Raw genomic sequence first — 12,036 nt, forward strand, 5'->3', positions numbered from 1 at the left:
TGAAATAAGTCGTTTCCGAATGATATAGAAGAGGCATCCATCCTCGATGTACAATTTCTGTGTCAAAATATGGAGAAAACAGGCCTTCATCAAAATTCTTCAAATAATTTTTCTCGGGCACTATCTTTCTTGGGTGGTCCATTTGAAAGTATAAGTGAGGGAAGGATAGTGAAGAATGCGTGAAATGAAAATGGCTCGCACGAAGAGATTTATAGCCAATATATGAGTCTGTACGAATCAGAATGCCACTTGCAATTAGATACAGAATTAATATGTGAAAACACAAGTGAACCATGTGTTGTTGTAACAGCAACTATAAGGATAGAATAATTGAGCTCTGGGCGCGACAATTTTTAGGTGCATTGTATAGCGTGCGCGATCTTCTATGAACACAATGAGTTGAGATTGAATTATTTTCGTGAGTTATTGATTTTTCTTATTTGTTATGGTTTTGATAATTTTTTTTATGTTTATGATAAGGTAAGAATACAACTAATACACACAAATGTTAAATAGGAGACTTCTCCATTTAATATGTAGACCGTACAAATGGTTTGAGAATTATTTAACACACCATAGTAGTATGCAAAATGACAAAGGGATATAGATAGGTAGGTTACATATATCTAGATATTCTGGAGGATGTTATGCATGATTAACAGTATCACAACGATAAATACTGTTATCAAGACGACTATGAATGCCCTATCACGTTGCTCCTTTTCCAATTTTTCAATCTGATCCATTATGTTGAAGAAGATGAGAATATGTGAAAATGAAGTTGTGGAAAGTGAGAGAATGGGATGAGTGAAGGGTGATGAGGAATGTCGGAATTTATAGGCAAAAATCTGACCGTTTGGATATCTGACCGTTGGGCTTAGTAAATAATTCCAATGAAGTTACTTATTTGAATCAGTCTGTTGGGCCTAAAGATTAGGTCCAATGCATATATATATATAAGGAAATGGAAGAGGCTGACGCTTAGGTTGTCTCGCGTGAGGGGTTTATTAGTTGGACTCGTGATTTGGGTCGGGTTCAAAATTTTGGCCCAAGCCCAAATTAATTCCAGAAATTTCCATTATGTCCCGAAATGTCCCAAAACTTCAAACGCAGAATTTCGATTCGTTTTAACTCCAAATTGAACGAATAAGGTGCCAAAACGATCGGTATTAAAAATATCATCCAATGGAATATGGCAAAGGCACATTCAACCTTTTGTATTTTTATTTTTATTTGGGGTTGGGTTGAGTCATGTAAAAACAGAATGCAACCTTTTTTTTAATGTACAAATTTACAAGGGGAGATGAATGTGTCAACAACACCGGACTTCAAGAAGAAAACCATTACAGTAAAATCAGGCAACTGTCATGTCAACTCTGGAGTGAACTGATAAAAGGAAAAACGATAGTTTTACCTACGAATAAGTTATGAAACTCAAATGTAAGTAAAACTAAAACTATTTTCATGCTTATATATCAAAGTTTTCTACTCTCGTTATCAATGCAATATGTTTAGAGTAGAGAATTCGTTCCACTCCTAGTCGTTTAGATGTGAAGTTTCCTAGTTCGTGTAAGCTAACAAAGTCGTGAGAGTAATGGAATTGAAATTGACTACGATGGTGAATCAACTAATCAAGATGCGATAAATGAAATGACGGCAATTCAATACCAAATTGACAATATGAGAATGAATTAGGGGAATTTGATTCCACCTTGATTCGACTTAATAAACTAGTACAGAATTGTCGTAATCCGAATGGCAATGTTTTCGCATAACAATTGGGTCTTTCTAATCCCTAATTGTTCATGGTAATCTCTACCAACTAATAATCAGCATGTGAAGTAATCAAACCCATTCTCATAGAGAACTAATTACTTTCTAGAATGGAATAGATTACTACAACCATTTCTACGCTAATCCAATCAAGTTTCATCAAGGCTTTCTCAAACCCCTCTAATGGAGGTTTTATCCTTGAATCATTAAACTATCATTTCTAACATAAGAACAATAAGAACAAGTCATTATCGAATAAGTATTAAACTTTATCAATCTAATTGAACAATAGTATAATGATTCAAAATGAATTAAAACTGAATTTAAAACTAAGATTATGAATAGCTAATTATCAATTTAAGACAAACTAAATCTATGAATTAAGTATTGAATTAGAAACTAAAACTTGAAATGTAACTAAGTAATTGATTCTAAAAACTAATTTCTTATTCTAAAAACTAATTCTATGAATTATCTCTAAGTAAAAACTAAGTTTTTTAAGAGCTAAGTCTTTGTCTCTTCATATAGAAGAGACTAGATCCACAATTTCGTGCATGGGCTGAGGAGCCATGTTTTAGGCTGAAAAATCGAGCCCAAAACCTCATTACTTCAGTCCACAAATGGGTTTTCAGCTGGAAATAACTTTAATAGCCTTTTCATCCACTTCTGCTCCTCTTATTGGGTCAAGGCTTAGACCAATAGAAATATCTTTCCAAGCCGGTCGTTTTGACATAAGGTAGGCCTAATTCTGAGGTCTGAGTCCAAAGATACGGCCTTCGGAAGTTTTGCTGACTTTTGTGCGCTATTTCTGCCCGCATTGACTTTGACTTTTCAGCGTTGACTGGGCTTTAATAAAGACCTTTAGCTTAATTAAGAATAGGTTGGTGTGATAGTAAGTGGCAGATGTGTTTGATCGACCTCGGCTCCTTTGGACGTCATTAAGATTGAGAAGGACCTACTTAGGGACGCTATTCCAAAAGTTTTAGAAACGGACCTGCCACTACATTTCATAGTATTGTTCATTGCATGTATGTTTATTTTTTGATGATTTCATTATTATGCATATATTAACTTAGGTTTTCTTATGATTATTTTTTTATTCCTTGCTAGTGAGATGTATAATAAGGAAACATTTGAGTTACATTGCTATTATTTCTTAGTCGCTATAGTATAGATGAAGTTTACTTACATTTGAGTTTCATAACTTATTCGTAGGTAAAACTATCGTTTTTCCTTTTCTCAAATGGCGCCGCTGCCATCTTAGTTGTGTTTAGTTACATTCCCATTAGTAGTGTTAATCCTGCCAAGTCCCATTAAACCCACCCACCCCTGTTTGGTTCTACTTGTGGTTGTTTGCTTCATAAATGATTTTTTCTCGCAGAAATACACTGAGCGTGCCCCGCGCCTCTATAGCCTATTTTCCGAGCGCGCCCCTTTGCTAAAGTGCATGGGCCTCATCCAAGGCAAGAGCTCACCCCACGCCCTTCCAAGGCAAATTCAGAGCGCACCCCGCGCTAAAGTGTCTGGACTTTGAGTCAGGCAAGAGCGCAACCCGCACCCTACCTAGGCAATTTCTTAGCACACCACGAGCCCTCTTTTGAGCAGCCCGATTTTCACAAGTTAGTCCAAATTTCCATTTCTTCAAGTTATTAAATGTTTCTAACTTGTTAATTACACTGAGCTCGCGTATACAAGACGCTATTCATAAGCGAAGCAAGGAGGCATTCAGGTACTTCTTTCTTCCACTCCTCACATCTCCTATTAGAGGATTTATACTAGCATATCATGGTTGTTTTGACTGTTGTCGTGTTTCTTTAATATTGGACTTAGCCTTGCATGAGATTAAGGTCAGGTAGAGAAAAAACGACTAACGTAATCTATCGTGAACGTCAACACACACCTATCTAGTATACCACACACTACACCTAAAATAATGGCTAAAGAAAGAGAGTCTCCTTTCTCTGACTTTTACAATGCCCTGGACGATAGCCCAAAATCTTGCATCGTTCTTGCAAACCTAATGGGGGATTTTCGAATCCCCCCGAATATATTTAATTTGTTACTAGTTTTTCATTGGTTAGACCATGAAAAACCTTATCAACATATGCGTAGGATTGAACAAGTTCTTACCACATTCCATCATCCTACGGTAGGTGCGGAACAAATTAAACTGAGGGTGTTTCCTTTCACCCTAGCCGATAAAGGCGGCGCCTTGGTTAACTGCCTGCCTAATTAATCAGAGACTCTCGGCCAAACTTGTTCAATTGTTTATGGAACATTTTTACCCACCATTGAAGACAGATGAAATGCTTTCCAAGATTCATTTTTTCCGCCAGAATCCTCATGAATCCTTTTCAGAGGCTTGGAATCGTTTCACTGATCTTCTTATAGAGTGTCCACATCATAACCTTGCGAAAGACACGTTAGTTTGTGCCCTTTTCAAAGGACTATTACACCACCATAAAGAGGTCCTTGATATAATGAATGGGGGTAGTTTCCTCAGTAAAGGAGCCTCAGAGGCTTATATGATTTTATAAGATCAAACAAAGTGTAATAATAAATAGGGGGGGGGGGGGGTTGTGACGATATCCCCCGCTCCGCTAGTTCTTCTTCAACAGTTAAGGCTGCCAGTATGTTTGAGGTAAAATCCGATCCTGAGCTTAAAACTCTAATTGAATCCCTTACTAAAAAGGTAGAAGTTATTTCTGTTCAACAAAAGCCTACCCCTGTCATGAATATCAACTCTATTCCATGTAATTTCTGTTTGAGTCATGTGCATCCTGACTCCTATTGTCCTCTAGTCTATGAACAACCATCCGCACAGCCGGACAATGTTTGTTCCATTAATAGCGAACCTAACGCACCTTGGCGCTAAAACCCCAACTATGGTTGGCAAAATAATCAACAAGTTACACCTTTAGGGTATAATAATCAAAATATTAGGCCAGCAAACAATTACAATCAAGCTCCACCGAGACAAGGACAAGGACAAGGTAATTATAATAATTAAACAATAATAATTATAATGCTAATAGAGGTATCGTTCCGATTAATAATAACTATCAAAACCCACCTGTTAATAATCAACGTGAGATAGTTCCTGTCACACCACCTGTAATAACTACACATCCACAACTGGATCGTTTCGATGCCTTTATGCAAACCCAACAACAGATTTTACAGTCCATCCAACTTTCCTTACAGCAGTTAACACAAGAGAAAGTATAACCAAAAGGTGTGTTTCCAAGTTAAGCGATACCTAATCCTAAAACAACAAACACAGCCTTTAAGGTAAACGGTAATACTTTTAATGAAAATGGAAACGTAGGTGAGCTAAATGCCATCGCCACTCTCCATTCTGGCAGAGTGGTTGATAATGCCGTAACTATGTGATAAAATGTAAAACGATAGTTTTACCTACGCATAAGCTACGAAATCTATATGCAAGTAAAACTAAAACTAATTTACGCTTAATATTATCAAAGTCCTCTACTCTCGATATTATTGCAATATAGTTGGAATAGAAAGTTTGTTCCACTCCTAGTTTTTAGAATTTGCGTTAACTAAGATTATTAGTCTATCAAACTCAATGAGAGTAACGATGGAATTTCTACTACGATGGAAATTATACTAATCAAGATGCGATAATTCAAAATTGACTATATGATAATGAATTAGGGGGACTTAATAAACTAGCGATGAATTGTCGTAATCCTAATTGTAATCCTTCCGCATAACAATTGGGTGTTTCTAATCCCTAATTGTTTATGGTAATCTCTACCAACTAACAACTAGCATGTGAAGCAATCAAACCCATTCTCATGGTGAACTAATTACTTTCTAGAATATAATGGAATAGAATATTACGAACTATTCTACGCTAACAACAATCAAGTTTTCATCAAGACTTCTTCAAACCCCTCTAATGGAGGTTTTAGCCTTGAATCATTATATTATCATTTCTTAAACAAGAACAAATATAACAACTCATTATTGAATAAATGGTTAAAATTTATAATCTAATTTAACAATAGTCTAAGATTCAAAATGGATTAAACTGAATTTAAAACTAATTTAGAACTAAGATTATGAATACTAATTATCAAATTAAAACAAACTAATTATGAATTTAAGACAACTAAATCTAAATAAGATTTGAATCAATAAACTAAATTGAAATGAAAAAATAATACTTTATTATAAAACTAAATCTGATTCTAAATAATAATCTACTTGTTCTAAAACTAATTAATTGAAATGGAAAACTAATTCTATGAAGTAAAAATTAGATCTAAAACAAGTTATTGGATCCTTGGCTAACTAAAAAAAAAGTAGATGCTTAAGAGCTAAGTCTTGTGTCTTCAAATGGAGGAGACCATATCTACTTTTTTGTGCATGGGCTGAGGATCCATGTTTTGGGTCGGAAAATCGAGCCCAAAACCCAATTTCTTCAGTCCACTGGGGGCTTTTCAGCTGGAAATGACTTCAACAGCCTTTTCATCCACTTTTGCTCCTCTGATTGGGTCAAGGCTTGGACCATTAGAAAGATCGTTTTGAGTCGGTCGTTTTGACATAAGGTAGGCCCAATTCCGAGTAAGGGTGGAATTTGAGCTAATCGAGCCGAGCTTTAGTGTGCTTAGGCTCAGCTCGGAAATAAAAAGAGAGGCTTAGGCTCGGCTCGGAAATAGTGGCGAGCTTTAAAATAGGCTTGAGCTCGGCTCAAATGATATATAGAAAGCTCGGCTCGAGCTCAATAAGCTTGTTTAACCAAACGAACTCGAGCCGAGCTCAAGCTCGTTTGTTATACGAGCTTGTCAGGCTTGAAATCTGAATATGCAATACAAAATTAAATAACCCACATTCATAAATTATAAGTGATTGCCTGAAGCTTGCAACCACTTACTGACTTACATATTACTGACTTACATTCATAAATAATAACTGAACTGACTGACATACTAACATTGCATACCAAAAAATCAAAAACATCTTTAGATGTCTTAAAAGATCATAAGTACAAGATTTGGTCTGTGGAATTGTGATTTTAAGGGGGAAAAAAAGAACAAAAAGTGGGCACCACTTTGATCCCAGTTCAATCTACTTGGTAACTTGGACAAGCTTTCCCACCATCACACATTTGAAGCTTTAGTCTGCACAAAAAAGAATGAAGCCCAGTCTGCACAAAAAAGGATCAAGGCCAGGCTAATCTACACAAAAAAGAATCAAGGCCAATCTACACAAAAACGAATCAAGGCCAGGCCTGTCTACACAAAAAATAATCAATGTCAGTCTGCACAAAAAGGAATCAAGATCATGTTCAATAATTTGTTTAGCTACAATTAATATACAAAAATATTAACTATAGAAAGCATTATAATTACTAGACAACCAGTAAAGTAAAGGACAACTTACATTTATTTTACAAAACAAAATGCAAATGGTGATTAGGATTAAAAGAAACACCTTTACAATAGTGGAGGCGTGGAGCAAATTAAGCTATGTGGCCTGACCCTGCAAAGCAAGCACCACTATGAGTGTATTTAATGCACTAAAGTTTTAGTAATATTGAACTTACATATAAAAAAATATATACTTACATTCACAGATTTGCCAATCCCAAATTCAGTTTGCAACCAATCTCCGGTACAAACCAATGCTTCTATTGTTTCCGCACTCAATGAACTTCGATGATCATCAATGACTCTACCAGTAGCACTAAAGGCACTCTCAGAAGCCACCGAAGTCACCGGGATCGAAAGAATGTCCCGAGCCATTTTTGAAAGGATCCGAAACTTCAAAGTGTTCGCTTTCCACCAGTTTAGAACATCAAAAGTACCATCACAGCCAATATAGATGCCTTCTTCCAAATACACTTCTATCTCAGACTTAGCATTTGATTGAACACAATTTGTTTCCGTGGCTCACATTTCAAATTCACACCTCAACTCGACTATCTCACTTGAGATACTACTTCTAGCTCCACTCTCTTGGTTAATATTACCCCCCTCTGCTTCTTTGGATACATAATCCTCAAAAAGCTTAATCATTGAATCACGAACAGCTTTAAGTTTATCTTCAGCAGTTTGGGTGGGATAAAGTTTGCAAAAAGCATACTCGATATATTTCAATTTGTTTCGGGGGTCTAGGGCAGCACCTATTGCCATCAAAAGGTTGCATTCTTTCCAATATTTATCAAATTTGTCTTTCATGGCTTTTACCATACGAGCCATCCATTCTCTAGTATCCACAGACATTTGCAACAAGATCTGTTTTATCTTCCAAATTTCAGGAAAAAACAGATTAGAAGTTGGATAAAATTGACCAGAAAATGCTTTTGTTGCATCATTAAAGATCTTCAAAAACCTGCATACCTCCGAAGCTCTTGCCCATTCATCCTCAGACGGTAACCACTCATATTGAGAGTCTCTAACCTTGTACCTTGGAAAGACTTCTTTAAAGAGAAGTGCAGACCTCAACATGTCAAATGTTGAGTTCCACCTAGTGGATACATCCAGAACCAAAGATTGGGTGGTTGTCAACTTCAATTGTTTCACAATCTCATTAAACTTGTGAAGTCGTGAAGGGGTCAATGTGACATACTTCACACTTTCACGAACATTCTCCACAACACGTTTGATCTCTTCCAAGTCATCTTGCACCATACGATTCAGAATATGTGCACAACACCTAACATGGAATATTTTACCACCAAAATAAAGGTTCTCTCCAAAACTAGTCAAGAGGCTAGTAACAAATGATCGTTTGCGAGGGCATTATCAAGTGTAATGGAAGACACTTTTTCCTCGATCCCCCACACACTAAGACATTGAAAAATGCAATCAAAGAATGTTAACTCCAGGTGTGAGGAGGTGGCAAGTAACAAAAGCTCAAGACACGCTTTTGGAGCTTCCACTCGAGTCTACAAAGTGATCGGTGAGGCACATATAACCAACAGTTTTGGTTAGAGGTCCACAAATCGAGATGTTAAACCAATCTTCCCAACATTTCCTAATGTTGACCTCAACTTCGACTTCTCACATTCATAGACTTTCAAACAGTAATCCCTAATAGGTTTGTGATTAATTGGATCAAAACAGGGATTGAGAACTTTACAAAACAGCACAAACAATTCATGTTCTACCATCTTAAAAGGATACTCATGCGCAATGATGGCCTTTGCTAAAATATCTATTGCTTTTTGTTGATCAAAGTTATATGCAGTCAAACCATCATGACTATCAAATGACAAAAGAGATTGTTTAGGACCTTTACCTTGACTAGAAATCACAGCAATACGAGGTATACAAATAGGTATGTGCCTTCTAAGATGACTTGTTGGCCCCCCATCAGTATAAGAAAGCCTCAGCTTGCAATGTTTACATTCAGCCTTCTTTATGCCTTTGACAATTACTTCTATAAATTCCTTCCAAACAACGGATGTCTTGGCCCTAACCCTCTTCTTTGGATTCTCAGATTGTTCGTGTTGTTCGTGTGAAATTTCTTGCTGTGTTGCTCCACTTTGATGTTCAGTAGTAGAAGTGCTTGGCATTTGCAAAGGCGTACTTGAAACAAGTTCAGGTTGCAAATCAGACATATCTAGTCAAAAGTTTCAAACCAATCAGTTTTTAAGAAGAAAGTAAAAAAAGGAATAATCAATCATAAGAAATAAACAATCAATTCATGCATCCCTAGAAAAAATAAACAATTACAAGATTTCAACCGAGAATGAATTGAAAGAAGCTAAGAAGCCAGTCCGAAAATCACTTTCTCTCACCCATTCAAAAATGGAATTAGTCTCAAGTCTCAACACAACCACAACCAACTATACTAATCGGTGAAAACTACTAGACCATGTTAAAAGAATCAATCGATCAATTTCTCAACGAAATTAGCCATGGCATTTCTGATTTTTCAGGTTTTGTTTCAATTTTCTTTCATTTACTACATGCTAGAGTTGACCCACCACTTGAAACTATCCCCTCTGCAGTTAGTTTTTAGTGTCGTCCTATTTTGCAGTAGAAAATAATTGGGCCTCACAAGTGGAACCCCTAATTTGACAAGTTTGTTAATAATTTAAGAGGCTCACAAAGTATTGTATAACCCCTGCATCGCAGAGTGTGCACAAACCAGCATGCCAAATGACAGAAGTACCAAATTAACAATAAATAAGGTTTCCATGCAAAGAAATGTGCAACTAAATTGATCAAGACCCAAAATTCCATATGCTAACTAAAATTGATATTTTCTATTTTTCTTCTAGGCATCTTAAATGGAACCTTGCAGTCAATTTAGCACAAGTTGCTATCACCTATTAATTTTTTTTTACCAACAATCGGTAATGCGCCTTCTTTCTTATGCAGTGTGATGCTGCAAACCAGCTACAAGTTGACCTGATATGAGTTTACAGAGGTAGCTTATGTTCAAGCCTATTAGTGTAGAGAATGTTCCCTCTTGTGACCCTACGCTATGCACTCTTTTGTATTTGCAGTTCGATGAGAATATATTTTCCATATCCACTTCAATTTCTTTTATTTTCAGTTTTCAGTTTTTCTTTTTTTTTTCTATAATCTTACTCCCTTGTAAAGTTGTTCAAATACAACTTTTCATGATGTCGTAAAGACTGCACCCTTTTCTTGATGTCGTACGATTGAGCTCTATAAGCACCTTTATAACAAGTGTACATGCAGTTCCTAAAAGTAGAAAAAGAAATTGGAACAAGGTTATAATAAATAATGAAATGACTCACTTGTAAAATAGTGCCTTGAGTGTTTTTCTTCAACGGCAATGAAACAGGAACAAGAGATTTTGAAGTGATGTAGGTTGTCAAATTAATACTAGCTTCTCCAAGAATACTAGATCTGGCTGATCCCTGTAACACAACAACAAGTTAATAAACTTGAAACTCGACAAAAAATAAATAAATGCAGCATACCATACCATGGAAACAATGAAAATGATGTTAAAAATGGACAAGCATACTGCTCAAGATTATTCCAGAAACAATGACATTTAAAGTTCAACCGTACATGAACAATGACATGGTGTTGACTGTTGAATTAAGAGAGGAAGGAGAAAAGTAATTATAAATTACTCAAGGGATCGAAATGAGAAAAGAAAATTCAACTCCTACTTTTGAGGAAATAGATATAAAGACGTGTTTCAGACTTTCAGCTACTTACTTGTTCTTTTTCTTGTAATGGTTTGAAATCTGTTGCTGTGATTTCTCCCGTGTTTTATGAGTTATCGAAAGTGGGGCTGTTTCAGTTGTTGGGGAAGAAAAACGTTGACAAGAAAGAGGGATAAGCTAATCCATTCCTGCACAGTACAAACACAACAATAAATTGAAAGAAAATAGATGACCAAAAACCAAGGAGAAGAAAAAAAAAGAAAGAAAATAGAGTGAGAGTGGTGAACTTGTCTTGATGTTGTTGGGAAGAAAGATGAGAGAGAGAAAGAGAGAGAGAAAGAGCCGAGAGAGAGAGAGAGTAGAGTAGAACCTTTGTTGATGAAACCCTACAAAGAATGATTCTTTTCTTACGGCGTGAATGTCTGAATGAAACCCTGAAAATGAAAGATGGGTTGCTAAACTATATAACTTGGGTCATGGGTATGGGTATTGGACTATTGGTTGATCCACTGATCCGTAATCTACTATTCTATTATAGTGTATTTAGATGAGCCGGCTCGCGAGCTACTCAGGCTCGGCTCGGGCTCGACTTGTTTATAGATGAGCCTTAATCTGAGCTCGAGCTTGGTTCATATAACTAAACGAGCGAGCCATAAACGAGCCGAGCCATAAACGAGCCGAGCCCGAGCCGCTCGGCTCAAATTCCAACCTTAATTCCGAGGTATGAGTCCAAAGATACAGCTTCTCGAGGTTTTGCTGACTTTTATGTGCTATTTCTGCCCTCGTTGATTTTGACATTATAGCTTTGACCGGGCTTTAAATGGGCTTTTTCTCCTTAGATCTTAGCTTTTAATCAAAGAACTTCTTAACAACCAACCCTTGCTCCATTATCTCTCAAAAAGGGTGCATTTATGCAAATATTTGACTCCAATGCCTGAAATACATAAGAACACGATAACAATACTAACTCTTACTTATTAATCACATAATTAGTTAAAAAACAATATTGTTAAAGGGTTAAAACTACAGTTTTGGGCTCTTATCAAACCACCCCCAAACGGCATTTTGCTTGTCTTCAAGCAAATATGAGAAATTAGAATAAGTGACCAAAAAAAGAGTTCTAACTAATCTCGTTT

At 36.3% G+C, this 12,036-nt stretch overlaps 1 protein-coding gene and 1 long non-coding RNA gene across 2 annotated transcripts; both read right to left on the minus strand.

Annotated features, from left to right (window-relative positions):
- Positions 1-6,788: 6,788 nt before the first annotated feature.
- On the minus strand, positions 6,789-7,705 carry LOC147488256 (uncharacterized). The gene is made up of 3 exons (XR_015203207.1): positions 7,371-7,705; positions 7,237-7,284; positions 6,789-7,037 (listed from the first exon to the last, which is right to left on the minus strand). It is a non-coding gene; the product is annotated as an uncharacterized LOC147488256 (long non-coding RNA).
- A 98-nt stretch (positions 7,706-7,803) lies between these two features.
- On the minus strand, positions 7,804-8,435 carry LOC147488257 (zinc finger BED domain-containing protein RICESLEEPER 2-like). The gene is made up of 3 exons (XM_086574323.1): positions 8,145-8,435; positions 7,928-8,048; positions 7,804-7,811 (listed from the first exon to the last, which is right to left on the minus strand). Exons 1-3 carry the CDS (start codon positions 8,433-8,435, stop codon positions 7,804-7,806), a joined length of 420 nt encoding a protein of 139 aa, XP_086430449.1.
- Between the last annotated feature and the right edge of the window lie 3,601 nt (positions 8,436-12,036).

The sequence above is a fragment of the Coptis chinensis genome, chromosome 7 (genome assembly GCF_015680905.1).
Source record: "Coptis chinensis isolate HL-2020 chromosome 7, ASM1568090v1, whole genome shotgun sequence".
NCBI classification, from domain to species: Eukaryota; Viridiplantae; Streptophyta; class Magnoliopsida; order Ranunculales; family Ranunculaceae; genus Coptis; species Coptis chinensis.